Here is a 26924-nt window from a genome sequence, read left to right as displayed (position 1 = left end):
GCTTTTAGTACATTCGCACTGTTTTCCAACCACCACCTGTGTTTTGTTCCAGAACATTTCAGCCCTAAAGGAAGCCCCGGGCCCAGCCAGCAGTCAGTCATTTACAGGTGTGGCGTTACCTGCTGGGGCATTTCCTGTAGTGGAGCCCCACAGCCGTGGGGCCCCTTTGAGCATAGGGACCTCAGGCTCTTCCACGACGCAGTCTGTGTCGGCTACTGTTCCATTGTATGGATGAAAGGCCAGTGAAATGGAAAGATACTAATTCTGGTTTTTCCAAGACATGCATTTCGGGGGAACCAGCCAAAGACCCAGTGTGTGCATCCATCCACTGGTTGATGGGCACCTGGGTTATTCCCGCCCTTTGTGGGTATCGCTTCTGGGCACGTGCCAGGCTGAGTTTTGACGTCACCTGCTGTCCGTTGTAAACCAGGGAGGAAGTAGCTGGGTCACATGCTCATCCACAGGCCTCTCTTTTGGAAAGTCACTGCGGCGAATTCCTGTAGCTTTGTATTGCCCAGGCTGGATTTTTTTTTTTTTTTAAGATTTATTTATTTATTTGAAAGGCTGAGTTACAGAGAGGCAGAGGCAGAGAAGTCTTCCATCTGCTGGTTCACTCCCCAGATAGCTGCAACAGCCAGACCTGTGCTGATCAGGAGCCAGGAGCTTCTTCCAGGTCTCCCATGTGGGTGCAGGGCCCCAAGGACCTGGGCCACCTTCTACTGCTTTCCCAGGCCATAGCAGGGAGCTGGATTGGAAGTGGAGCAGCAGGACTCGAACTGGTGCCCATATGGGATGCTGGCACTGCAGGCAGCAGCTTTACCCACTACCCCACAGCACCAGCCCCAGTAAAATCTTTGTTTCCATCTTGTGTCTCTTATCATCAGAGACTTGCCCAGATCCATCTCAAAGGTTCTGAGGGAATCCTGGACGCATCACACTCTACCCACTCCTTGCTCTGAGACTCAGTTTCCCTGCCTGCACCTGCTGCCCACAGATGGCCAAGAAGTGCCTGGCAGAGGGTAACAGTCATTTCTGCCCTGCCACTTCAAAGACTGTTGGGGGGAACTTACATCCCCGAAGCGCCACAGGTACCTCCCGACTGCCCTTGGGCTTCTGCAGGATAAATGGACCACCTTCAGATCCCCACTCCTGAGGGCAGAAACCGCTTCCAGCACCAGGTTGTGACCTTGAACCGTCAGTGAGACGTGGACTACTGTGTCCCAGCTGTGGTTTCCCACGCCTCTCCCAGAGTGGGACTCTGCCTACCTGGCAGGACCCTCTGCAGAACCAGAGCTGTTGTCTGTAAAAGTAACCAGCGCTTCCCTGTGCTGCTGCAGCCGGCCTGTGACCAGGGAGAGGGTGCAGGGCCGAGAGGAGAGCTTCTGCAGGAGTTGCTCCAAACCCCTCTCCATGGAAACTTTCATTTAAACAAACAAACAAACAAACAAACATGGCCCAGTCATTTGCAGCCAGCATAAACAGGGGTGGGGACCCAGCCTGCCCATGGGCTCTGCATGGCTCAGTTCCTACCCCTCTCCCATGCTTGAGTCTTCCTTCCTCTCCACCCAGCGCCTGTTTATCAGGATCATTCCCCAGGCCCATGGCAGTTGTTCCCCTGGGCTTTTCTAGGCAGAGAGGCTGAGGGTACTGCCTTGTTTCCCCTGAGGGCTCCCAGGGCCAAAGGGTGGGATGGGAGCTGGGTTCCTGGAGAACTGAAATGCTGGTGGCCCCTGAAGCAGGAAGTGGGCACCCGGCAGGTGCACTGGGTCTGGGAGCCACACGGCCTGCAGGCGGGGGCTGGGTTGTGTGTGGCATTGCAAGGAGCCAACTACCTACTTTGTAGTCTCCATGGATCCCACGAGGCACCCACGGCCCCGTTTATAATGATCCCACTTGCCAGTTTTCAGCTTCAGTAGAAGCCGTACTTTGATTTTGAATGTTGGTCAACCCCCTTTCCCATACTTAGCAGGTGGGTGTTTGTGGGGTTCTCTCTGGGCTGGGATCCCTGACAGGTGAGCAAGTCACGTCCATCCCTGAGCCTCTCAAAGCTGTGGCATCTCAGGCCCTGTCTGTCTGTCTGCTTGTTTGAAAGGCAAAGAGAGAGAGAGACAGAAAGAGAGCCCCCATCAACTAATTCATTCTCCTAATGCTCAGAGCCGCAGGCTCTGGGCCAGGCCAAAGTCAGGAGCTGAGAACTCAATCCTGGTTTCCCATGTGGGTGACAGGAACCCAGGTCCCTGAGCCATGCATGAACTGTAGCCTCTCGGAGTGTGCACCAGCAGGAAGCCGGGTCGGGAGCAGAAACTGTATTTAGGAAGACTAAAATGATCGCATGCTTGCTTGAACACTGTGCTAGGAAAGAACTCGAAGGTTCCCTTTCCGATGTCCTGTGAGACTTGGGTTCCGTCTGTACCCACCTCCTTTTTTCCCGAGACCTCTCACTTCCTCCTGGACCTGAGCGACCCACAGTTTCCCTCCTGTCGCTCACAGGCTCAGACAGGTGCCGAACGATTGAACCCTTGAGCAGACACTGGCAGCTGTTCCTCTGAACTGTAGTAGACAGGAACCTGCCGCTCCTGAATCAGGGGAAAAAATCGCTTAATTAGCAGAGTATCCAAAACAGCCAGAGCTGTTTTCTAGCTTTGGTTGTTAATGGATAAGCCTGGCTGATGTCACCGCTGACCGGTTCCTCCGTCCCACCGAAGGCCAGAGCCGAGGCTGGGGAGGTTTTCGCACCGGATGTTGATGGAGGAGGCTGACAGCCAGGACTCCCACTTGGCTCTGGTTCTTGGGAGAGTGGGGGCTTTCAACATGTCCCAGACCCTGAAATCTGGGCCTTACGCTCTGAAGGAAGGGATCTTAGTGGTTTGGAGACCTCGAGTGTGAACAGCAGCAAGAGAGGTCACTGAATGCTGGTTAGAACAGGGCACGCGGAGCTGGAGGAGCTGGCCTTGTGGCCCAGCGGGTTAAGCCACTGCCTGTGATGCCGGCCCACATCCCACATGAGTGCCTGTGAAAGTCCCGGCGGCTCCACTTCCAATCCAGCTCCCTGCTGTTGTGCCTGGGAGAGCAGTAGAAGATGACCCAATGGGGAGAGACAGAGCACCTTTCTGATGTGTTCATGCTCACTTCTCCCATCCAGAGGGTGAGTCCTGTGTTACAGGCATAGAGCAAAGGCCCCAGCAGCCCAGGGAGCCCTCCCAGGTTCCTCACCTGACAGCTGGAGCCGTGCTTTGAGGGCCCAGACTGACGTGGGCGGGCAGGTTTTTGTTTTTTCAGTTTTTTAAGATTTATTTGAAAGGCAGAGCTATACAAGAGAGAGCAACTCTTCCATCTGCTGGTTCACTCCCCAAATGGCTGCAATGGCTGAGGCTGATCCAGGCTGAAGCCAGGAGCCAGGCACCCCATCCAGGTCTCCCATATGGGTAGCAGGGGCCCGAGTGTTTATGCCCTCATCTGTTGCCTTCCCGCACACATAGCAGAGAGCTAGATCAGCAGCTGAGCAACAGAACTCAAACCAGCACTCGGAGATGGGACGCCAGCACTGCACGGTGGCAGCTTAGCTCGCTGTGCCACAGTGCTGGCCCCAGAGGGCAGGTTTTTGAGTGTGATGGCTTGAGTTGACAGAAGGGACAAGAGGGCCTTGATGTCTGTTTCATTTACAAAAACTCCTGTGATCCCCAGCAAGGAAGTAGAAGCTGCAGTCAGGCCTGTTCTTCATCGGGGAGTTGAGGGTTCTGCACTGAGGCCTTTGAGTACTCCCAAGATGTTCTCCAGGGATGCTAGGAGAGAGCTGGTTTTTAGTTAGTGCTGTCTTGAAAGCTGGGCAGGAGGAAGCAGAACTCGGGCCATCCTGCTGGAGTAGAGCCATGCAGCTGCGTGTTGATAACCCACACCGGGAGCAGGGTACCTGCGGCCGCCTGCGTCTCCCAGGAGCAAGGGAGGCCAGAGGACCTCTGCGTGGCTTGTCACTCTTGGAGCCTCCTACATCCGCTACTGCTTTCAGCAAGTGCCTTGCACACACACAGAGAGACAGAATCCAGCGTGGCCTTTGCAGTGTACTGACACCTGTACCGCAGGTGGCTCGGTGGGTCTCAGCCCCAGCTGCCGGCTGGAATCCCACCCACCCACCTACTCTGGGAAGCCTTTACAACCAGCGTTATCCACCTCCCAGCCTCTCAGCCTCACCCAGGGCATCAGAGTCCGTGGGTCTGTGTTGGGCCTTGCTGTGTCTTGTGTGCTTCCTAAAGCTCCCTAGGTGGGGACCAGTGTCGTGGCGTAGGAGATAAAGCCTCCACCTCTCATGCTGGCATCCCACGCGGGTGTCGGGTTCAGGTCCTGGCTGCTCCACTTCCAGTCTAATTCCCTTGTAATGCACCTGGGAAAAGCAGCAGAAGATGGTCCAAGTGTTTGGGCCTCTGCTACTCATGTGGGAGACCTGGAAGAAGCTCCTGGCTGCTGGCTTTGGCTTGGCCTGGTGCTGGCTGTTGGCAGCCATCTGTGGAGTGAACCAGCGGATGGATTGTCTTTCTCTCTCTCTAACTCTGACTTTCAAGTGGAAAGCTCCCCAGGTGATGCTGATGTGCACCCAGGGCTTGGGGCACCTATTAGAGGCCCTGAGTCCTGCTGGGACTCAGAGATGAGAAACATGGAGAGGCAGAGTGCCAGTCGTCCAGGGGGCCACTGCGGCCGGCTGTGAGCACCGGCTCACTCCAGCCACATTCCTCTGATCTGCCGACGCGGAAAGTTGGGACGGCTGGGTCAGCACCTGGAGACCGAGGGCAGCCTGTGCCCGCCTCACCTGAGAATGTTCCGGAGCAGCTGTAAACTCTGGAATGCCGAGGCCGCCTGCGGTGATAAGCTTCAGGCAGGGCTGCTTGCCGGTGAGTCACGGTGACAGTGGCGTCACCCAGTTGGACCTTGAAGAGATCCTCCAGTGAGCCTCGAGCAGCTGGGGTGCTTGTGGGCCGGCGTCTGCGGCGAGGTCAGAATGCTGGCCTGAAATGGGCTGAGGAGGAGGAGCTAAGATGGCCGATGGCCAAGGGCTCGGGATTGCACTGGACTCCGTCACTTGGGCTGTGATTTGTGTTCAGGTGCCCTTTGCAACTAGATAGTTCCAAGGGGGCACGGAGCTTCGTGTAGGATCAGCTTCTCCCTGTCCTCCTCGGGGCACTCTTACAGGGGTGGTCTGGGACTAGGGGAGCTGTGAATCAGCCATAGTGGGCTGCAGCCCCAGTTAGACCCCGGTGGGACTTGCAGCTGCTGCTGGCCTGCGCCCCTCCCCCATCCGATCCCTACTGGCAGGTGCAGGAGGACTGTCCCTGGCTGCAGGACAATAGCATTTGGGGTGCGCCTTTCTGTAACAGCCCGGGTCCCTTGTTTGGGAAAAGCCACTGTTTTTATTGAGATTCACACTCAATACAGGCTGCTTCTGTGACCAGATGGGTGTGGCAAGGGGAGAGTTCCATACCAAGCTCCAGTTCTCTGTGAACACCAGCTGGATAACCTGTGGGGTTTTTTGTTTTGTTTTGTTTTTTTGCTTTTTAAGATTTATTTATTTGAAAGTGAAGTCATACATAGAAAGATCTAACATCCGCTGGTTCACTCTCCAAATGACTACAGTAGGCAGGGCTGGATCCGGCCAAAGCCAGGAGCCAGGAGCTTCACCTGGGTCTTGCATATGGGTACAGGGGCCAGAGCACTTGAGCCATCTTCTGCTGCTTTCCCAGGCACATTAGCAGGGAGCTGGATCAAAAGTGGGGCAGCCTGGACTCGAACCAGCGCCCACATGGGATGCTGGCATCATCGACGGCAGCTGTATGTGCTGAACCGCAACACCAGCCTCTATTCGCTTCCTCCTAGCCCTTGTGGTCCTTGCCCATCAGTTGTGACCGTGACATCAGCTCACCCAAGGTCTGCGTGATAACACCTGTGGGTGACAGACACCGTGTAAGCCTGGGTGCTTGCTTGGACAGGTGGAGTGTGGACAGCAGTGCCACCAGAGTCCAAGCTCTCCTTCCTGCTGCAGGGAAAAGCCGGTGATGGGCGGGCGAGGTGCTAAAGCAAAGTGTGCGTTGGGGGAACCAGTAGACGGGGAAGGTGGCTGAGGAAGCCGTCGGGCCCGTGCTTTGTAACGGGCCCTTTCCAAGTCCGAGGGGCAGGAAAAGTAGAGCCGCGTGAGGTCAGGAGAGGGTGAATCCTTGCAGATACCTGGGCCCCAGCAGGGGTCTGAGAAGGGTCATGAAACTCTGTCCTTGGTCCTTTGACTTCAGAGTCGAGGATCTGGTCCATCTGCTCCCATGAATCCTTGTTAACAAAACCGTCATCATCTGTGCATGCCTCCTTATCTCCTAGAGAGGCGAGCTCCGGGCGAGGCCAGTGGGCAGCAACCTCAGGCTGCAGACAGGACCCCTCGCACGGCCGACACACACGTCTCCTCCGTGCGGGGCTGAGCCACCCGGCCCTGACCCTGGGGACAGACACAACACGGACGCAGACGGGCCCAGCCTTTGCACCCTGTTCCACTCCCCCGGCGGGCGGGCGGCCCCCCGGCCCCTTCCTCGGTCTCTAACACTGGCTGCTGCTTTGCACTCAGACACCTCGTTTGGAACGCCCCCTGGCTATGGCTGTGCTGCGGACCGGGCAGAGGGACAGCAGCGCCGGCAGCAGGACGGACTGCCCTACATCGATGACTCGCCCTCCTCCTCCCCTCACCTCAGCAGCAAGGGCAGGGGCAGCCGGGACGCTCTGGCCTCGGGAGCCCTGGAGTCTACCAAAGCGGTGAGTCCTCCCCACCCCCGTACACCTGCGTCACCTGACAGGTGTGAGCTTGGCTGTGGGCCAGCTCTTGTCTGCCTGGAGGCTGCTGGGTGTACCTGGCACCCCTCCCCACCACCCCAAGTTGGTTTGTAAATGGGCAGAGCCAGTAAACACATCTTCTTGGGCCATCCTCCACTGCTTTCCCAGGCACATTAGCAGGGAGTGCGTCAGAAGTGGAGTAGCCGGGGACACGAACCAGCGCCCACGTGGGATGCCCACGCCCCAGGCTGAGGCTTAACCTACTGTGCCACAGCGTCGTCCCTGCTCAGCTTCTTATCCCGTGCCAGTGTCCACTGTTTTACAGCTGAGGAAACCCAGGTCCAGAGAGCTGAAGTCGCTTGCTTGGGGCCACACAGCGCGAGGTTTGAAGCCTTCCTGATTGCACCGCATCCTCTCTCTCCTTGCTCTGCGAGTGAGGTCCGAGAAGGACCCTTCGAGCTCTGAACAAGTGGATGCTGAGTCCTGTGTGCTCCTTCCAGCCATGAGAGGAAGCTGATCTGTCCGCTTGCTGCCAGGGTGCTGCCCAACTTGGCCTCCTACCCCACCAGGCTCCCGACTGGGAATCTGGCCCTTGCTTTTCAGCTTGTGGTGTGGGGACTTCTCTCCCATGGAGCCGTCAGGTGCTGGCCGCCTTGGGCTCCCAAGGGAGCCTTAGACTACCGTCGTGTTACACACTGGCGGGAGGGTGCACTTTTGTGCCGGCCACCTCTGGAGGCTCCATTCCCAGGCATGCCACCGGGCCCAGAGCAAGTGTCAGGACACACCTGGAGGAGGAATGCATTTAGCCAGAGGATGGCCGGGTGGTTTCATTCCCGAAGCTCGTGGGTTAGGGGATCTCCCTGGAGATTGGAGCTTGGGTACAGGTGCTCTGCTGCCATCTTCCTCGCCAGCCCTTTCGTTTTCCATCTTTGGTGTGAGGATGTGGTGGCTGCTTCCTGGGGCCCCCAGGGAGCGTGGTGGTCATGAGGATGAAGGCACCGCGATCCTGACCGGCCAGCAGGGTCTTCATTCTTCCCCGCCCTCCCTCCCAGCTTGAGCTGCTCTCCACACCCCCAAGGCCCTCATTTGCCCCCTGCTGTTCAGACTGAGCATTTGGGGCCCTAGGGCTATCAGGGGAGACCCTTCCTGACAACTCTGTGGCTTAGGCGGAACACCGGTGGGTCCCCGGGTTACAGATCTTCTCGTGAGTAGCCAGCTCCACGCTAGGTGGGGCCGGGACAGCTGGCAGGACTAGGATGGGTGGATTTATCAGGAGGATTCGTGCTGGTGGAGAGTGGGCCCAGTCTCCCCTGCATGCAAGGGTCTGCACATTTGCAGGATGGGCCTAACTGGGAGTTCTCTGCAGCAAGACCCCTAGCAGAGATGGGATGGAGAGACTGGAGGGCAGGGGACAGGGTATGAGGGGGCTCCTCCCACATGGCCCTGTTGCAGCTCGGCTCCGGCACCTGTTCTCGCTTACCTTGGCGGCAGCTGATGCCGGGCAGTGACTTTGTCCCCTGGGCCCCTCCAGCTGTGCCCGCCGTGTAGTCGGGAGCCCAGGTTGCTTTTTATCAGTCCCTCACTGGCCTTCGTCTGGCCTTGGGTTTGGTGGTGTTTGCCGGGAAGAGGGCTTTTCCTTCCTGGCAGGGCTCCCTCCGTCCTGCCGGCCGACTGCTCTCCCAGGCCCTCTCTCAGAACTGGCGGTGCTGCTCCCTAGCTCGGGGTATAAATAGCTGGTCCCTGCCCTGCACTCTGCTCATTTGCAGCTCTCAACCCTCCCTCCCTCTTTCCTACCGAGATGGGGTTGGCCGGTTTCCAAGCCAAGCCGTTGGTATTCTGATGGCACCAGTGCCATACGGAGCCTCAGCAAAAGCTTCCGGCGCTGGGAGAGGAGCCCTCATCTGTGTCTTCTCTCCACCCTGCCCCAGAGGCTCCCTGAGCAGGACCCACCCTGTGCTGTTTTTCCTCCTGGCTTTCCAAAGCCGGTGGGTGGAACAGACACGGTGCTCCTGCCCATGCGGGCACTGCTGCCCTGCCGGCCTCCCTGGGCCCCGCCGGGCCCCTGGTGCCTACAGTAGCCGGATTGTTGCCGGCACATGAACTGGGTAGGGTAGGTGGTGGCGGCTGCCCGAGGGGCCTGCTGTTCCCTCACCCCTCTTCCGCTGTATAAAGCAGGGAGCTGTGTCTACACTCGTGGGAGGCGCATGCAGGGGCAGCTGAGGGAGACCTCACCATTCACAGTGGACTGATGGCATCGTAAGCACCCCCAGCCCGCGTGTCTGTGCACGCTGAGGGCAGTGATTCAATTTTAATAGCTCTTCAGGGCCCCAGGGCAGGCTCAGCTGACAGTCCTGGGTACTGGGACCCTGCATATCTCCAACAAGGGTACCAAGACCCTGAAGGAGCCCCCAGATCTTTATAAAACCATGGCCGAGGCCGGCGCCGCGGCTCACTAGGCTAATCCTCCGCCTTGCGGCACCGGCACACCGGGTTCTAGTCCCGGTCGGGGCGCCGGATTCTGTCCCAGTTGCCCCTCTTCCAGGCCAGCTCTCTGCTGTGGCCAGGAAGTGCAGTGGAGGATGGCCCAAGTACTTGGGCCCTGCACCCCATGGGAGACCAGGATAAGTACCTGGCTCCTGCCATCGGATCAGCGCGGTGCGCCAGCCACAGCACACCGACTGCGGCGGCCATTGGAGGGTGAACCAACGGCAAGGGAAGACCTTTCTCTCTGTCTCTCTCTCTCATGTCCACTCTGCCTGTCAAAAAAAAAAAAAAAAAAAAAAAAAAAAAAAAAAAACCATGGCCGAAAATGGCACCCAGCTGGGCCTTCGAGATCCACTCGCTGATCTGTTAAATGCGTCTGCATTGAGCACTTGAGTGTTTCAGGCACAGCTGTGACCTGAGGCTCCCACCTAGAATACAACTGCCCAGCGTGTCCTGCGGGGCCCGTGAGAGGGGGCTCTGCATTGTCCTTGCTCTGGAGAGGCTCTCAGCCCACATCGTGATGGCTGACCCCCCCCCCCACATATGCATACATATATACCTGCACGCATGCACGCTCGCTCACAGCTCGTGCACACAGCCCACTCGTGTGCACACTCATGTTTCCCAGTGCACCTCAGCAGCCAACCCAGGAGGATGTGGTGCAGGCCCCTGCAACACTGGTGGGGTACAAGGACAGGACTCCCCCACCGCAGCTTATGTCCAGATGCTGACTCAGGCTGGGAGGGCACCTGCCTCAGATCGCAGTACTCACTGCGGCTGGCCCGGTCCTGCAGCTCTGGCCCCTGGGCTCTTTGTGCTGGACCTGCTGTCTGTACTGTGAGGGACCTCCCTCTTGCCGAGCCAAGGCAGTGGGGAGGGACAGCAGGGTTGGAGGATCGCAGAGGGACCACAGCTGGGATCCTGACTCCAGGCTGCGGAGACCCCATGAGCTCTGAGCAGGCTCCGGTCAGGTCCTTCCTCAGACCTAGCAGTTCTCAGGGTATGGGATGTGGGAGGATCTCTTTGAAGACGTTTGTGGGGTTGCCACACCTGGAGGCTAGAGGCCAAGGATGCTGTACAACGTCCTTCACGGCATAGGAGAGCCCCCAGCCCCCAGGAGAAAGTCCTCCAGCCCTGGACATCAGCAGGCCCCTGGCGAGGAGCTTGCACCGCTGGTGATTTCCCCACGTGGCTTGGGAAGGGAAGGGTCCCGGGAGGCCTGACTCCAGGTCTGCGCCCGCCTGAGGGCTGTGTGCGGGAAGCTGCGGAGGGATGGGCAGAGCTGTTGTATCACCCTCCCTGTGACTGCAGGAGGGGCCGGCTGGCACAGAGAGCACAGCCCCAGTGTGGCTGCAGCACAGGCCAGTGCCAGGGGCATGGCCAGCCTCTGGCTTCGCTGGTGGCCAGGGAGTGAGGGAGTGATGGACAGGAAGTCAGGCAGCAGTTTGACTGCTTTTGACGTCATCGTCCATTTCAGCTTCCTGGGGGCCACCCTAACAAAGAGCCCCAGCCTGGGCGGCTCAAGCAACAAGGACTGAACTTTCTCGTGATTTTAGGGGCTGGGATTCTGAGGTCAAGGTCTCCGAGGTGCGTCTCCTCCCTGGGTCTTTTTTTTTTTTTTTTTTTTTAAGATTTATTTTATTTATTTCAAAGGCAGAGTTACAGAGAGGTAGAGGCAGAGAGAGAGAGACAGGTCTCCATCCACTGGTCCACTCCCCAGATGGCTGCAGTGGCTGGAACTGGACCAACCTAAAGCCAGGAGCCAGGAGCTTCTGGGTCTCCCACATGGGTATAGAGCCCAAGGACTTGTGCCACCTTCCACTGCTTTTCCAAGCCATAGCAGAGAGCTGGATCAGAAGTGGAGCAGCCGGGTCTTGAACTGGTACCCATATGGGATGTCAGCACTTCAGGTAGAGGCTTTACCCACTACGCCAAGTGCCAGCCCCTGCTCCACTTCTGATCCAGCTCCCTGCTAACGTGTGTGGGAAGGCAGTGAGTGACGACTCAGGTACTTGGGCCTCTGCCACCCATGCAGGAGACCTGGATGGGGTTCCTGGCTCCAGCTTCAGCTTGGCCTAACCTTGGCTGTTGCAGCCATTTGGGGAGTGATCCAGTGGGTTAAAGATCTCTCCCTCTCTCTCATTCTCTCTCTGTAAGTCTGCCTTTCATAAATCTTTTTAAAAATATAAATAAACTTCTGTTGTAATTGCATTGTTCTCCATGAACTTTCTGAAGTAGCTGCATAACAGTCAGCTCTGGGGTTTGGAGGGTCAGGAGCGTGGTGCCAACCGCGCCATGGGGCTCTGGAGGGGGCCTGGCTGACAGGTGGTATCACGGTGTCAGGTGCAGCCAAAGGAGAGAGGTCATCTGGCGCAGACTGGAAGCCAGGAGAATTCAGGGTCCAGCCTTGTGCTGCTTAATTACAGCTTGCCCCTGTGGGAACTAAGTCATCCTGATGTCAGTCTCTGTAATCCCTCCCACTCGGCCCCACCTCTTAAAGGTGCCGCCACTTCAGACTAGGGGCACCCACTCAAACCCTACCCAAACTGTAGCAAGGCCCAGTCTGCAAGCATAGTGAGATTCGCACGTGCTGGGGCTTTGAGAGTCGACATACAAATGTAGGAGAGGAACATAACTCAGCCCGTGACATCCTCATAACTGGGATTGGAATGGGATCTCCCAGGGATGTGGCACGGTCCCCCACCCCCACCCCACCCCGCTCTCGGCCACATTCCAAAGGCAGCAGAATGCCACTGAAACATTGATGGGTAAGTGTCACTTGCCAACAAAGACAGAGTCTAGAATGCAGAATCAGCGGACAGAGGCTCTGAGCCCAGGGATTCCAGGGATTCCCCCTGGGCAAATGGCTGCAGCTCCCAGCTCCTGCCTCTCCACCCTGGTAGGGCAGGGGAGGGAGGCGGGGCTGCTGCCAGGCCTGGGCCTCTGCTGTCCAAGGGTCAAGTGACAGTGGCAGAAGATCCGGGCGAGGCAGACACCAGGTGAGGAGCAGAGAGCTGCCGGCTTAGGCTCCAACTGGAGTTGGGATGGGTGGCCGTGGGGTGGCTGTGACACCCCCTGGGCTCAGCCTATGGCCAGGGCTACCCTTGGACTTCCTGTTTGCTATGCCTTTCATGGCCTAGAGCCTTATTTGTCTCCTTGGCTCAGAGGGAGCAGGTGCACGGCATGGATGGAGGCCTTGCCGGATCCATTCTCCAGTGCACTGAGACCAGGGCTGGCCCTTTGGCTTTGCAAGATGACCCTCCAGAACTCACAAGTGACCACCAGCGAGTGGCTGAGCGTGTGCTGAGGCTCCGTGCCTCCCTTTGAATTCCACGTGCAGCCTTCTCAGGAGACTGGTCCAGAGGTTGACAAGCCAGCCTCTCTCCCTCCCCGGGCCAGGTCTGACTCGAACATCAGTCCCCCTCCTACCCAACCCTGGGCCTGACTTCTGTCCGCTTCTCCTTGCAGAGTGAACTGGACTTGGAAAAGGGCCTGGAGATGAGAAAATGGGTTCTGTCTGGAATCCTGGCCAGTGAGGAGACGTACCTGAACCACCTGGAGGCACTGCTGCTGGTGAGAGGGGGCAGGGGTCAGCTGTCGGGGCCCTGGGGATGTCAGGAGTTTATCTGTGGGATGGTGAGCATGTTCCACCTCTGCAGAAATCTGATCCCCTCTCCCCACCGAGGGTCTGTGGGTGCCGAGGAAGACTCAGCTGTCACCATTGCTGGGTTTGTGTGTGTGTGTGTCTGTGGGATTTTAAACATTCCAGCAGGAGTGAGCACTTAGCCTGGCATTCAAGACACCTGCATCCAAGGGCCCCGGCCTTGATTCCTAGCTCTGACTCCTGACTCCAGCTTCCTGCTGGTGCCCATCCTGGGAGGCAGGGACTTGGGCCCCTGCCACCCATGTGGGGGACCCAGATGGAGCTCTTGGCTCCTGGGTTCGTCCTCGGCCTGACCCCAGCTGTTGGCAGGCATTTGGGGGGAATGGACCAGCAGATAAAAATGAAATCCAAATAAATGAATCAGAGCAGACACTGTGTCACCGGCAAGCTGCAGTTTGTGGTACCAGGCACTTGCCAAACATCCTGTCACCCGTGCCCTCTTCCAGCCCATGAAGCCGCTGAAGGCCGCCGCCACCACCTCCCAGCCGGTGCTGACGAGTCAGCAGATCGAGACCATCTTCTTCAAAGTGCCTGAGCTCTACGAGATCCACAAGGACTTCTACGATGGGCTCTTTCCCCGCGTGCAGCGCTGGAGCCACCAGCAGCGGGTGGGCGACCTCTTTCAGAAGCTGGTGAGTGAGTCACGGCCTCCGCAAGGATGTCTGGGTGTGGGGTCCAGGCTGTCCTTTGACCCACAAGCATGGTAGAGAGTGAGGGGCAGGGGGCTAGGGAGGTGCCCCTCTGGTGCCCGAAACGCCAGAGGGCAGGGTGCTAGGCGGGAGAGGCCGAGGGGAGCATTGACTGCCTCGGCTCGGGACCCGTGAACCAGCCGGGAGTCCTCTGTTCTCCCCAAAGCTTGTTACATCACGGGATCCTTTCCAGCTGCAGCCGGTGTTACTCCAGGTCCCCGGTCTCCAAACTGGCACAGCCACTTCCTTGAAGTCGCCAAAGACCCGAGTGATGAGACAGGCAGGGGGCGGATTGGGGGTGGGGGTGCAGGTGCTGCCTGGAGTGGCCCAGGTGGCATAGAGCAGAGTTTATTGGTCTTTATTTCATTTTTGCAGTTTTTGGACTTAAAGGCCTTGACTCACTTCGGAGCTGTTGTTGTTGTTTGAAATGATTTGGTTAAAAAAAATCAAGAGAATAGAGAAGTTGCCCTCAGGTCCTGGGCTGAGAGAAGCAGCAAACACGGGATACTGTGCTGCCCCCAGCCCCCACTGGCTGCTATTTAGAACCTGCAGACAGGATTGAAACTGCAGGCTTTCTTTGTTTTGTTTTCTATGTTTTCGTCTTTGTTTTCTGAAGACTTAAGTATATATTTGAAAGGCAGAGTTACAGAGAGGGACATCACCCATTCACCATTTCACTCCCCAAATGGCCACCATGGCCAGGGCCCAGCCAGGCCAAAGCTGGGAGCCTGGAACTCCGTCGGGGTCTCCCATGTTGGGTGGCAGGGAACCAAGCACTCGGGCCATCCTCTGCTGCCTTGCCAGGCACAACAGCGGGGAGCTGGATCGGAAGTGGAGCAGCCAGGACCCCAGCCTTTGCTCATACAGGCTGCTGGCGTTGTTGGCGGTGGCCTAACCCGCTGCAAGCACCCTGGGAAGCAAGAATGACGGTGCTTCCTTGTGGGCAACTGGAGAAACAGGAAAGGATTGGTGTGCCTGGTGCTGTAAGGAGGCCTGGTTCCTGTGTGACTGACCTCGGCTCTGATAGCTCTGGGTAGAAGGTGTGGCCGGGGGTGTGCACCGTCTCACTGAGCTGACGAAGCCCTGGGAGGCAGGTAGGCACAGCCTCCATTGCTATGTGAGGCAGAAAGTTCATGGACAGACCACGCAAGGATTTCAGAATTTTCTAAAGATTTCTTTATTTATCTGAAAGGCAAAATTAGAGAGAGAGAGCAACAGAGAGAGATCTTTCATCCATTGGTTCACCCCTTAAATGGCCACAACAGCCAGGGCCAGGCTGAAGCCAGGAGCCAGGAACCAGGAACTTCTTCCGGGTCTCCCACGTGGGTGCAGGGGCCCAAGCACTTGGGTCATCCTCCACTGCTTTCCCAGGCCATAGCAGAGAGCTGGATCGGAAGTGAAGCAGCCGGAACTCGAACCGGCGCCCATATGGGAAGTTGCAGGCGGTGGCTTACCAGTACTTTACTACAGTACCGGCCCCTCAACCAGATCTCGACTGCTCAACACCTGCCTCTAAATTATCCATTAATTCCATTTTTTGTATTTTGTTTTGTTTTGTTTTCTTTCATGAACTTTGTGAAGTACCTTCATACAGTGAGGAGACTGAGGGTCTCCTTGGCTTTAACCCTTTATCTGCCTTGCTCCAAGCGGAATGCTCTTCCGCTGCTTTCAGTGGTGTAAAACCGAGGACAGGTGGCATTGAGAGGTGGAGTAAGGGCCTGGACTGGCCAGGAATCCACAGATGCTCTTTCACTCAGGACGGGTTAAGTCTCCTAAAGTCGAACCCCCATAAGTCAGGACCCATCTGCATTTGGCTTTGGTGACTATAGGATCCCAGCTGTGGTTCAAGAAGTATGAAATGGCAGAGGACCTCTGGGAAGGTGGGTCAGGGGGAGCCAGAGACGCTACTTTATTTTTTTTCTTATTTAAAGAATTATTTTATTTATTTGAAAGAATTACAGAAAGAGGTAGAGCCAGAGAGAGAGAGGTCTTCCATTCCTCTGGTTCACTCCCCAAATGACCATAACAGCCAGAGCTGAGCTGATCCAACGCCAGGAGCCAGGATCTTCTTCCAGGTCTCCCATGCAGGTGCAGGGGCCCAAGGACTTGGGCCATCTTCTGCTGCTTTCCCAGGCTATAGCAGAGAGCTGGATAGAAAGTGGAGCAGCTGGGTCTGGAACTAGCGCCCATATGGGATGCCGGTGTCGCAGGCTAGGGCTTTAACCCGCTGTGCCACAGTGCCAGCCCCCAGGGACGGTACTTTAAAAAGTCACAGGGAGTGGGTAGGTAGGGCGGTGGTGTGGCGTGCCCCGTAAAGCCACCACCTGTGAAGCCAGTATCCCATGTGAGCACCTGTCCCGAGTCCCAGCTTTCTCCAGTTCCCTGCTAATGGCCTAGGAAAAGCAACGGAAGATGGCCCAAGCGTTTGGGCCCCTGCACCCACATAGGAAACCCAGATGAAGCTCCTGGCTTCTGCCTGGCTCAGCCCTGGCTTTTGCAACCATCTGGGGAACAAACTGGCAGATGGAACGCCCCCCCCCCCATTCTCTCTCAACTCTGCCTTTCAAATAAATAAGTAAATTTTTAATACATAAGTAAATGTCACCAGGATCAGCACCATGAAGCATGGTGATGAAGGGACTGACAGGACATCCCGTTCCTGACATCGGCCAGGCCACAGCCAGGTCAGGCATCAGATTCAGGTGCACACCTAACTGAGACAAAGACAAAATAGAACTTGTCTAAAAGACAGAATCTGGGGAGGGACTTGGGGGGCAGGGTGGGGCAAAGGGCTGAACGCCCAGGCAGGGCAGCCATGTGTCTGTGAGAAGACGACCCCTAGGTGGGTCTACGTGGGCAGCAGGGAAGCCTCTAGAAGTAATAGCCTGGCTGGCAGCTGTCTCCCAGCAAAGAGGCTGCCCTGGCACTGTGGGCCCCATCTGGGGTCTCCTCAGATCCCTGGATCTGATTCCAGGGTGGCCGGGGCCTCCTGTGCACTAGCTGGTTTCCGGAGTCTTCTCCCTCCCAAGGGAATCAAGTCCTTCAGGGGCAGCACTGGCCCAAGGCTCTCTGGGCCCTCTGCGTGCAGAGAGCACAGGGCGGCTATGAGGCTGTGGGGCTGTGAGGCTGGGATTTCCTGTTGGCCGTCTCCTTCCTCCACCCACCGCCGTGGACTATAGACACAGCAGACTCCAGGTGGGGGACACGGAGGAGGCGCTTGTCTATTCAGGTTCTCGCCTCCTGGGGCTCCTTTCCCTGTGCCCAGAGAGAGCAAGCAGGAGACCTACTTGTTCTGATCAGTACCCCTACTCCCTACTCTTGGAAGCTCCCCCACCCCCGAGCACTGTGTCAGCGATTTTAAATCCAGTGGCTTTCACTCAGCTGGAAGCCTGCTGAAGAGAATGGCATTGTTGGAAAAACATACAGGTAGTCTCTCCCCGTAAAGAATATCCTGAATTGCTCAGAAACTTTGGCCTTCCTCTCCCACCCCCCACGTCTTTAATATAATTTTAATAGAGTGATGAATGCCAGAACGTGGCATTTGCAAAGTTTCCTCTGGTTTCCCTGGTGACCTTAGGTGGCCTTGGTACGTCAGATGCGGCAGCAGGAAGGCTGGGGAGAGAGGCCATGGGGTGCTTGGCCTGGGCCGGTTGCCAGGCTCCCCAAGGACAGATAGGCTGGGCCCTGCCCTTGGCCCTCTGGGACCAGCTCAACAGCAACCAGTGTCTTGGGCCCAAAGGAACTCGGGGTGCCCTGCCCAGCCTTGGTGTCCCCTTGAGGAGCTGGGGGACTCGTGAGCTCCCAGGGCTGAGAAAGCCCACCCCACCTTTGGCTGGGCAGTGGCTGCACAGGTGACTGCCCACTGCCTAGGAGTGTGTTTCTGGCTGAAGCTGTGTCAGCTTGGTTCTGGCTTCCCTAAGCATTTGAGACTTAGGGTCACAAGAGTAGGGTGGGGAACTCTCCTGCAACCTTCACACACAAGCGCCGATTGTAATGCTTCACCGTGTGCGAACATGTGCACGCTCACCCGCACGCACTCACTCTGCCACTCACGTTTTCCCAGGATGCCTTGAGAGTAAGTTGCAGACACCTGCCCTTGTGCCCTGAAATACTTCATTGTATATTCGCTGAGAACGAGAACATTCCTTTTCCATAACCCACAGTACAATTTGTCAAATGCAGGAGACTTGACAGTGTGGTACTGCCATTTAACACAGTCCATATGCAGATTCGCCCTGAATTAGCTCCGGATCAGGATCCAGGCTGGGACCATGTGATATACTTGGTTGTCATGTGTCTTTTTTTAAGGTTTATTTATGGGAACCAGTGCTGTTGCGTAGCCAGCAAAGCTGCTGCCTGCAGTGCCAGTGTCCCGTATGGGCACCAGTTCTAATCACAGCTGTTCCACTTCCAATCCAGGTCCCTGCTAATGTACCTGGGAAAGCAGTGGAAGATGGCACAGTCCTTGGGCCCCTGCACCCACTTGGGAGACTCAGAAGAAGCTCCTGCTGAATCCTGGTTTCAGATTGGCCCAGCTGCAGCTGTTGCAGCCATTTGGGGAGTGAACCAGTAGATGGAAGACCTCTCTCTCTCTCTGCCTCTGCCTCTGCCTCTCTGTAACTCTGCCTTTCAAATAAATAAATATTTCTGGCTGGCGCCACGGCTCACTAGGCTAATCCTCTGCCTAGTGGCACCGGCACACTGGGTTCTAGTCCCGGTCGGGGCGCTGGATTCTGTCCTGGTTGCCCCTCTTCCAGGCCAGCTCTCTGCTGTGGCCAGGGAGCGCAGTGGAGGATGGCCCAAGTGCTTGGGCCCTGCACCCCATGGGAGACCAGGAAAAGCACCTGGCTCCTGGCTCCTGCCATCGGATCAGCGCGGTGCGCTGGCCGCAACGCGTCGGCCGTGGTGGCCATTGGAGGGTGAACCAATGGCAAAGGAAGACCTTTCTCTCTGTCTCTCTCTCTCACTGTCGACTCTGCCTGTCAAAAATAAATAAATAAATAAATAAATATTTCTTAAAAAAATCAAAATATTTTAAAAATTTATTTATTTGAAAGGCAGAGTTAGAGAGAGAGACAGAGATGCCTCCCATTTCTCCCCAGATAGGTGCAACAGCTGGAGCTGGGCTGATCTGAAGCCAGGATCCAGGAGCTTCTTCTGGGTCTCCCACATGGGTGCAGTGGCCCTAGGACTTGGGCCATCTTCCACTGCTTTCCCAGGCACATTAGCAGGGAGCTTCATTAGAAGTGGAGCAGCCAGGACGCAAACCAGTGCCCATTTGGGATGCTGGCGCTGCAGGCAGCTGCTTTAACCTGCTACACCATGGCATGGGCCCCTTGTCACATCTCTGTAGTCTGCTTCCTTCTAAACCCATTCCTTAGACTTAGCTTGTCATACGTGACTTTGACATTTGTCTGCTTTGTGCTTAGGAAGAGATTCAGGTTCTGTGTTTCCAGGGGGAAAAGTGGTGTCACAGCAGGGAGGCCGTGTCCCCAGCTCCATTTGCGCTGTTACTATGGCAGCTCCCTCTCTGATGTGCTGGAAGGGTGGAAGTGAGCTGCTTGGAACTTGTCACACCTGGGAGATGTGAGCTCCTTGAGTCGGGGGTGGAGATGTCACCCAGACTCAGCTGAGCTGTCCCAAATCCAGGCCAGGGTTTGTTTTTTTTTTTTTGTTTTTGTTTTTGTTTTAAGATTTATGTAATTGAAAGGCAGAGTTACACAGAGAGGCAGAGAGAGAGAGGTCTTTCATCCACCAGTTCACTCCCCAAATGGCTGCAACACCTACAGCTGGGCCAATCCGAAGCTAGGAGCCAAAAGCTTCTTCTGGGTTTCCCGTGTGGTGCAGGGGCCCAACCATTTGGGTCATCCTGCTCTGCTCTCCCAGGCCACAGCAGAGACCTGGATTGGAAGTGGAGCAGCCGGGACTTGAGCCGGTGCCCATACGGGATGCTGGCGCTGCAGGCAGCGGCTTTTCCCACTGTGCCACCGCACCGGCCCGGGAAGAATTCTTGAGTCTCATCTTTGCAGCTGTGAGGAAGGGTCTGGAACTTGAAGGTGCAGTGACTTCTCAGGGTGGTTAGCATGGCAGGGCTAAGTCGTTCTTCCCCCACCCCTCCGCCTGCTGCTGCTGTTTCCTTCCAGTGCTCCCAGGAGCCTGCACGCAGCTCCTATAGGGAACCAGGCCAGACGACCAGACCGGGCCAAAGGCGCCTGGGTCCATCTGGGATCATCACCTGTGGAAACACAGAAGCCCGTACACATGTAAATGCACGTGGAAATAGAATTTAGGCTTGACACAGAGCAAACGCCAGGAGCAACGATGGGGAGCTCTGGACCCAGCCAGCGGATCCCCTGGGTCTGCCTCCCCTCTCCCCCTGGCCTGGGCTTGCTAGTCCTTGGTGTGGACTGGTTTCCCCACTGCCTGTCCCCAGAGGTGCTGTGGGGCCCAGTGATGGCGGTGGCTGCATGCACACACACCCCCACCCGTCCAGGGAAGTCACTCCGATGAATGCCTGCCTCTGCCTCTCATAGCTGCGGCTGACAGGTGTCCCGCCTGCCAGGTGTGCTGCGGTGACACCTGGGCACTGGGAGCTCCTCTTCCCCTCAGGCAGCCCCACTGCTTGCTTCTTGCATGTCTGGAAGGATCTGACATGAACACCACAAATCCCCAGAGGCTGGGGGGCCTGACACCCCCTCACCCCACCCCGCCACGTCCTGGGTGGTCTCTGGAACCTAGAATGGGAAGGCCCCTCTCCACCCGACCTGTGCAGAGACAGCCTTCCAGATTCACCATCTGCCTTGAACCTGAGCCCCTGCGGGGGGTGGGGGGGCACGTGGGGGAGTCGGGTGGGAGGAATCAGCAGTTCTAAAAGGGCGTGGGTACCTGCTCAGCGCCGTGAGTCACTTCTCAACGTGTCACTTCGGAGAGGGAACCACGCTTGGTGCGTGGGGAGGGGAAGCAGGTGGGAGGCAGGGCACAAGGGAGCTGAGATCTCTGCAGCCCGTGCGTGGCCTGCCCTACCTGAGCCGTGCTCTGGAGCCCCCTGCTCACCTGCCCCCCCACCCCACTCTCTCTCTCCTCCCGCAGGCCAGCCAGTTGGGTGTGTACCGGGCCTTTGTGGACAACTACGGGGTTGCCATGGAGACGGCCGAGAAGTGCTGTCAGGCCAACGCCCAGTTCGCAGAAATCTCTGAGGTAACCGACATCGGGATACGGCTGGGAGAAGGGGCGCCGGCGATCCCCACCCCTACCACCATGTCCAAGGTCAGGCTGGCTCTGAGCCCCAAGCCCTCTCTCCCAGTTCTGCTAAGCGTGTCCTCTGGGGCCCCATGCCGGCCGGGGACACTTGTTGGGACCAGGCAGAAGGAGCAGTCCTGAAGTGCCTGACCCCCAGGGGCCAGGGTCAGTTCTGGGGTCAGCCTACATCTCTGTCCGTGTTCTGTAACAGAATGCCTGAGATCTGTGTAGCTGGGACGTTGGCAGCGTGGGCGTCTGGTAACAGCATTCTTGCTGCATCCCGATGTTGATACGAGGCATTCCCTGGAGAGACAGGGCAAGCTGCTGGCTTGGGTCTGTCGCCTGCTTCTTCCAAAGCCTCTACTGCCAGCCTGGGAGCCCCGCCCTCAGGACCCCACGTAGTCCTGATCACCTCCTGGAGACAACCCCCTCCTGCCGCCGCCACCTCCCTGCATCAGCACCCGGACTTGGGGGCCAAGTTCCCAGCATGTTCCAGCCACCGTCTCACACTGTCTGTCTGTCTGTAGTGCAGAGTGTCCATGGTTCTGCCCCTGATCAATGTTAAGGACGAGGCCTGGATGGGGTCTCATCACCCGAGTCCCAGGGCTGACTTTGCACCTTGTCCCTGGAGGCTCCCTGGGTGTGCGTGGCCCTGTTCGAGCCCAGGAAAGCAGGTGTAGGTTTTGAGGGCTGGGACTACTGGGGAGCAGGCAGGAGGGAGCCAGGGTGCTGTTGCTGGTGCTCCTTGGTGGCCTGCATCGGGGAGAGAAAGCTCCAGATTGGAGCCTACACCCCCCACCCAGGGCTGAGGCGTTGCTGTGTCCCTGCTCTTGGGCAGCCTTTGGGGGACTGGAACCTCAGACAGTGGAGGAGCAGGGGCTTCAGGAAGTTCCTGGACAATGTGTGGTATGAAATGCAGTTCAGAGTGGTTTTATACCCAACCAAATCAATAAATAAATTTTACAGCTGTGTTTGAGAGCTAGAAGTGGAAACAGACAAGAGAGCTGCCACGTGCCGGTTCACTCCCCTAGATTCCTGCAATGGCCCCATGGGACCAGGAACTCCATCCGGGTCTCCCACATGGGTGGCAGGAAGCCAGCTACTTGGGCCATCACCGCTGCCTGCCAGGGTGTGCATTAGCAGGAAGCTGGAGTCAGGTGCCTGAAGCAATGTTGAACCCAGGTACTCTGATGAAGGAAGGGTACAGGGACATTACCTGCTGGGCCAAGCACCAGGCAGTCCTTAAACTAAAAACTTCTCCTTCCGTTTTTTCTTTCTTTCTTTCTTTTTTTTAAAGATTTATTTATTTGAAAGTCAGAGTTATACAGAGAGGAGAGGCAGAGAGAGAGAGTCTTCCATCTGATGTTTCATCCCCCAGATGACTGCAATGGCCGGAGCTGCGCCAATCCAAAGCCAGGAGCCAGGAGCTTCTTCCTGGTCTCCCACGTGGGTGCAGGGGCCCAAGCACTTGGGCCATCTGCTACTGCTTTCCCAGGCCATAGCAGAGAGCTGGATTGGAAGTGGAGCAGCCGGGACTAGAACTGGTGCCCTATGGGATGCCGGCGCTTCAGGCCAGGGCGTTTACCCGCTGCGCCCATAGCACCAGCCCCTCATTCTGTTTTTCTAAGAACTTTTTGAAATACCTTCATGTTAGTACCTGGGACCCAGAAAGAGGAAGTGGAGGCCGTCCAAGGGTCTAGCAGTGAAGCTGGGACCAGGCCCACCCATAGGTCTCCATTTATCTGGACAGGGAATGTCCCCAACATTCCCCGCCCTGTCGGCGCAGTGGCCAGTGGCAGCTGGGTGGTGTCCCGCTCTGTGGGAGCCTGCTGTCACTCTTAACCTGCAGAATCCCCACACTCTTGACTGCCACGTGCCCTCTCCCATGACCCTGCATGGGAGTAGCAGCTTTAGAAAGAGAAACAGGCCGGCGCCGCGGCTCACTAGGCTAATCCTCCGCCTTGCGGCGCCAGCACACCGGGTTCTAGTCCCAGTCGGGGCGCCGGATTCTGTCCCGGTTGCCCCTCTTCCAGGCAAGCTCTCTGCTGTGGCCAGGGAGTGCAGTGGAGGATGGCCCAGGTGCTTGGGCCCTGCACCCCATGGGAGACCAGGAGAAGAACCTGGCTCCTGCCATTGGATCAGCGCGGTGCGCAGGCCGCAGCGTGCCGGCCGTGGTGGCCATTGGAGGGTGAACCAACGGCAAAAAGGAAGACCTTTCTCTCTGTCTCTCTCTCTCTCACTGTCCACTCTGCCTGTCCAAAAAAAAAAAAAAAAAAAGAGAGAGAGAAACAGAAAGAGCAGGGAGTCCCTTGGGACAGCAACTGGAGCAGTGCGGGGCGGGGGGTGGGGACAACACACCTGCATCCCACCGTACAGGTTCAAGTCCAGGTGATGACGGCTGAGGTCCTTGGGTCCCTGCCACCTACGTGGGAGGAGCCGAATGGGGTTCCAAGGTCCTGGCCTCAAGACTGGCGGAGTCCTGACTGTAGTAGGCATTTAGGAATGGGACTGAACCAGTAGGTAGAGAGCTCTCTGTCCCTTCCTCTCTGGTAAACTGAGAGCTGGGTGCGAGGCGGTATCCTGTTAGGCCAGAGTCTGCCAGGCTGGATTCTGGGGATGACAAAACGATTACACGTTATGTGAAAGGGGCTTCTCTGGGGTCACGCAAGTTTAGGAAACCTGAGGTTACACCAAGCCCCCTAAGCTTCCTGTAGACGAGGCTTCCCGGAGCTCCCGCACTGTCTGGGTGCACTGGGAGCGCAGGCTGCCTCCAGCCGCCTGACCTCAGCACCTCGCACCCTTGGGGAGCTGCTGAATCAGACCAAGAAAGGAACAGTGGGCCGGCGCCGCGGCTCACTAGGCTAATCCTCCACCTAGAGGCGCCGGCACACCGGGTTCTAGTCCCGGTCGGGGCGCCGGATTCTTTCCCGGTTGCCCCTCTTCCAGGCCAGCTCTCTGCTGTGGCCAGGGAGTGCAGTGGAGGATGGCCCAGGTGCTTGGGCCCTGCACCCCATGGGAGACCAGGAAAAGCACCTGGCTCCTGGCTCCTGCCATCGGATCAGCGCGGTGCGCCGGCTGCAGTGCGCTGGCCGCGGTGGCCATTGGAAGGTGAACCAACGGCAAAAGGAAGACCTTTCTCTCTGTCTCTCTCTCTCTCTCACTGTCCACTCTGCCTGTCAAAAAAATTAAAAAAAAAAAAAAAAAAAAAAAAAAAAAAAGAAAGGAACAGTGGCTGTGGGGGACGCTGAGCTCTCAGCAGAGTGCCAAAGTGCACGGTGGGGGTCAGCCCCGTGAGCTGGAGCATACTCCGTCTCTGCGGGGGAGGGGTCTCCTGTAGCACAAGAGGTTGGGAGAGCAACCTCAGCCCCCCGCCCGTGTCCTTTGCTAGTACACCCAGACCTGGGATCCTCAAAGCTGCTTCCCAGAGAGGCTCTCACCCACGCGGGGTGGGGGAGGGGGTGGAGGCTCTTACGACTTCGTTTCTCTTTGCATCTTGGGCCATATCAGTGATGCCCTTGATGGAGCTGTGTTGAAACGTGGCCTGTCCAACCAAAAAGCCCTGGCCCCACCCCGGAAGTCTCGTTTTTTTTTAGTGAGCACATTTGCAGCCCAAGCGAGGCTGGGTGTGGGTAGAATCTGGTGCCAGCTCCATGGCAGCAGGCCCGCCCAGGGCCAAGTCCAAAGGTGAGCGCTCTTGGGAGCCAGCAGCTCCCCCACCCAGCCACCCTGCGTGCTGTCACGTGGCTCCAGGAAAGCAGTGGTGTGCAGTTAGCAAGGATGCTGCCATCTGCCTTGTTTGCAAGATTCTCTGTCATTGGAAGTTCTCAGCCAGGGGTGATTTTGTCCCCAAGAATTGCTTAGCAGTGTTTGCACACACTTTTGGCTGTAGTTAACAGGAGGTCAGGGCTGCTACTGCACATGTAGGTCAAGGCCAGGGACTGCCCTGAGTCCTACAGTGCGTGCAAGACGGCTGCTCACCTGCCCAGGGTGTCCATGATGCCGAGGTTGAGGAACCCTGTCCTGTTGGGGGGCGCCCTGAGCACTCAGCTTGCCCGCGGGTCCCTGCTGTCCCATGCATCTCATTCGGCCACTCAGATCATACCCCTGCGGTTTGCCACGTCTGAGGTCCTCGACCATGAAAGAAGGCCGGAGCTTTCGGCTGGAAATCCCTGACTGTCTGTACCCAACCAGCACAGCCTTGGCTGTCCACATGAGCGTGTGCTCTTCTCTCTGCAGAACCTGAGAGCCAGAAGCAACAAGGATGCCAAGGACCCAACCACCAAGAACTCGTTGGAAAGTGAGTTTCTCCATGCCAAGACTCCTCTGTTGTCCACAGCTGGCCACTGACCACAGAGGGGCTCGTGGCTGGGAAAAACAAAACAGAAACCAGCCACTGTCTCCCTGTTGGGTCGCCCTCTGGCATCTAACCAATTCTAGACTTCAACTAGTGGGAGGTGGCACAGGAAAGGGCCACCCTGCGTGGGACCGGGCGGGGAGGGCCGTGGTCAGGAGCAGTTCGCCAGCAGCACTGCCCGTCAAGAAGAACGTTAGAGTCAGCGAGTGTCCCCAAACCAAGGGCATTTAAAAATGTCACTGTTGTGTTGTCCCCGATGCCCCCATAGGGAGGATTTCACTTTCCCTGTCTTTCAGATGACAGAACGGGGTGCAGGACACACATAAAGGAACCCACACAGGGCGCAGGGGTTGAATCAGAGGGGGCAGGCTTCCGGGGCTGCGTGCGACCTCACTCTGCTCAGCAAGTGGTATCAGGCTTGACAAATGGCTTCTGACTTCGGGTGGTTTAGGATGGCGTGTGGGTGGCCAAGCCCCCTCCTCGCCCACAACAGCACCCCTGGCTCCAGTCACCAGAGCTTCCCCATGCTCTGAGCCTCAGTCTTGCCATCTGTAAAATGAGGACAGCAGCCCAGCCCCTACTCCAGTCACAGGGCTCCTGTGCCGCTGGAGGCTGGGTGCCGCCTCCAGTGCGTTCCGATCCCAGGGCCACCTGTCCAACCAAGAGCTATGCCAGCATCCGAGTCAGCTCCTGCCCTTCTCAGAGCCAGGCCTCCAAAGCGTCCTGGGACTGACATTGAGAACAGCCTGCAGGTCTGCTCCCAGGGCACCTGCCAGGCTGGAGAGCAGGGCTGGTGAGGGTGGGTACTGGTCCTCATTGGGGTGCTGGCAGGCTCCTGCACCCCAGGCCAGGAGGCACATCAACACTCTGCCTTCTTAGCGATCACCGCCAAGTTAGCGTTGGCACTGCCCTCTCAGGGTGTGGCCAGCAGCCCTGGGCTTTCCCAGCAGGTGCTCTGGCCGTGGCCGTAGGGGCTGTACAGGGGGTGCGGATGGTGGGGTTGGGGCTGCCGCCACCCCCTTGCTCTTATGGCAGGGGTGGGCAGCAGGTGGCCATCTCTCACCCTGCCCGTCTCTCCGTAGCCCTGCTATACAAGCCTGTGGACCGGGTGACAAGAAGCACACTGGTCCTTCACGTGAGTCACAGGGTCCCTCTGCAGCCCCAGGGCACCGCAGCCTCCCTAAGCCATGGTGGGGGGCTCCCCACCCCCAGGCCTCGCCAGGACCCCCTTCACCTGGGGTCCCCGGCTTCCCCTGTCCCAGCTCTGGCTCTGGCATTTGTCTCTTCTCTGCCTTCCACCTTTATTGAGGATGTGGGGATGAGGTGCCACTGCCATCAAGGGCCCCATGGGGTGGGGTGCAGGGAGACTTAAGCAGCTCCACACGTGTCGCAGGTGTTCCTGCTGGGGCAGGTGCGGGCAGGGCTGGGGACTGGGGAGGGCACATCCTGTCTCACACAGGCAGGGGCTTGCAGGGGGAAGCTTTGTAGCTGCCACAGCCTGTGGGGTCCAAGGTGGCCGGGGCAGGGTACCGGTCAGGTCACCGTCTTGTAACCTGGGGAGCGCATGCAGCAGGGAGACACCCCCCTCTCGTTGCAGAATCACTGAAGGGATATCTTTTTAACACAGGGGTACTTCAAAAAGTTGGTGGAAAATGGAATTAAAAATGGGTTTATTTGGATATAGAATTTTTTCATA

At 57.4% G+C, this 26924-nt stretch overlaps 1 protein-coding gene across 2 annotated transcripts in view; it reads left to right on the top strand.

Moving 5' to 3' along the window:
* BCR (BCR activator of RhoGEF and GTPase) overlaps positions 1 to 26924 on the top strand; it is a 129387-nt gene that overhangs the window by 58497 nt on the left and 43966 nt on the right. Inside the window, exons 2-7 of one of the 2 annotated variants that reach the window (XM_008250161.4) lie at positions 6596 to 6780; positions 12751 to 12855; positions 13393 to 13578; positions 20725 to 20832; positions 25111 to 25171; positions 26311 to 26363. In XM_008250161.4, coding sequence (XP_008248383.3) covers positions 6596 to 6780; positions 12751 to 12855; positions 13393 to 13578; positions 20725 to 20832; positions 25111 to 25171; positions 26311 to 26363 — 698 coding nt within the window. Of the gene's footprint in view, positions 1 to 6595; positions 6781 to 12142; positions 12282 to 12750; positions 12856 to 13392; positions 13579 to 20724; positions 20833 to 25110; positions 25172 to 26310; positions 26364 to 26924 lie in introns of those variants that run through there. The other variant, XM_051837109.2, reaches the window with a different exon arrangement.

The sequence above is a fragment of the Oryctolagus cuniculus genome, chromosome 21, assembly GCF_964237555.1.
Source record: "Oryctolagus cuniculus chromosome 21, mOryCun1.1, whole genome shotgun sequence".
Taxonomy (NCBI): Eukaryota; Metazoa; Chordata; class Mammalia; order Lagomorpha; family Leporidae; genus Oryctolagus; species Oryctolagus cuniculus.
Note: the sequence above shows the minus strand (reverse complement) of the source record. Positions and strands in the feature narration are given on the sequence as shown.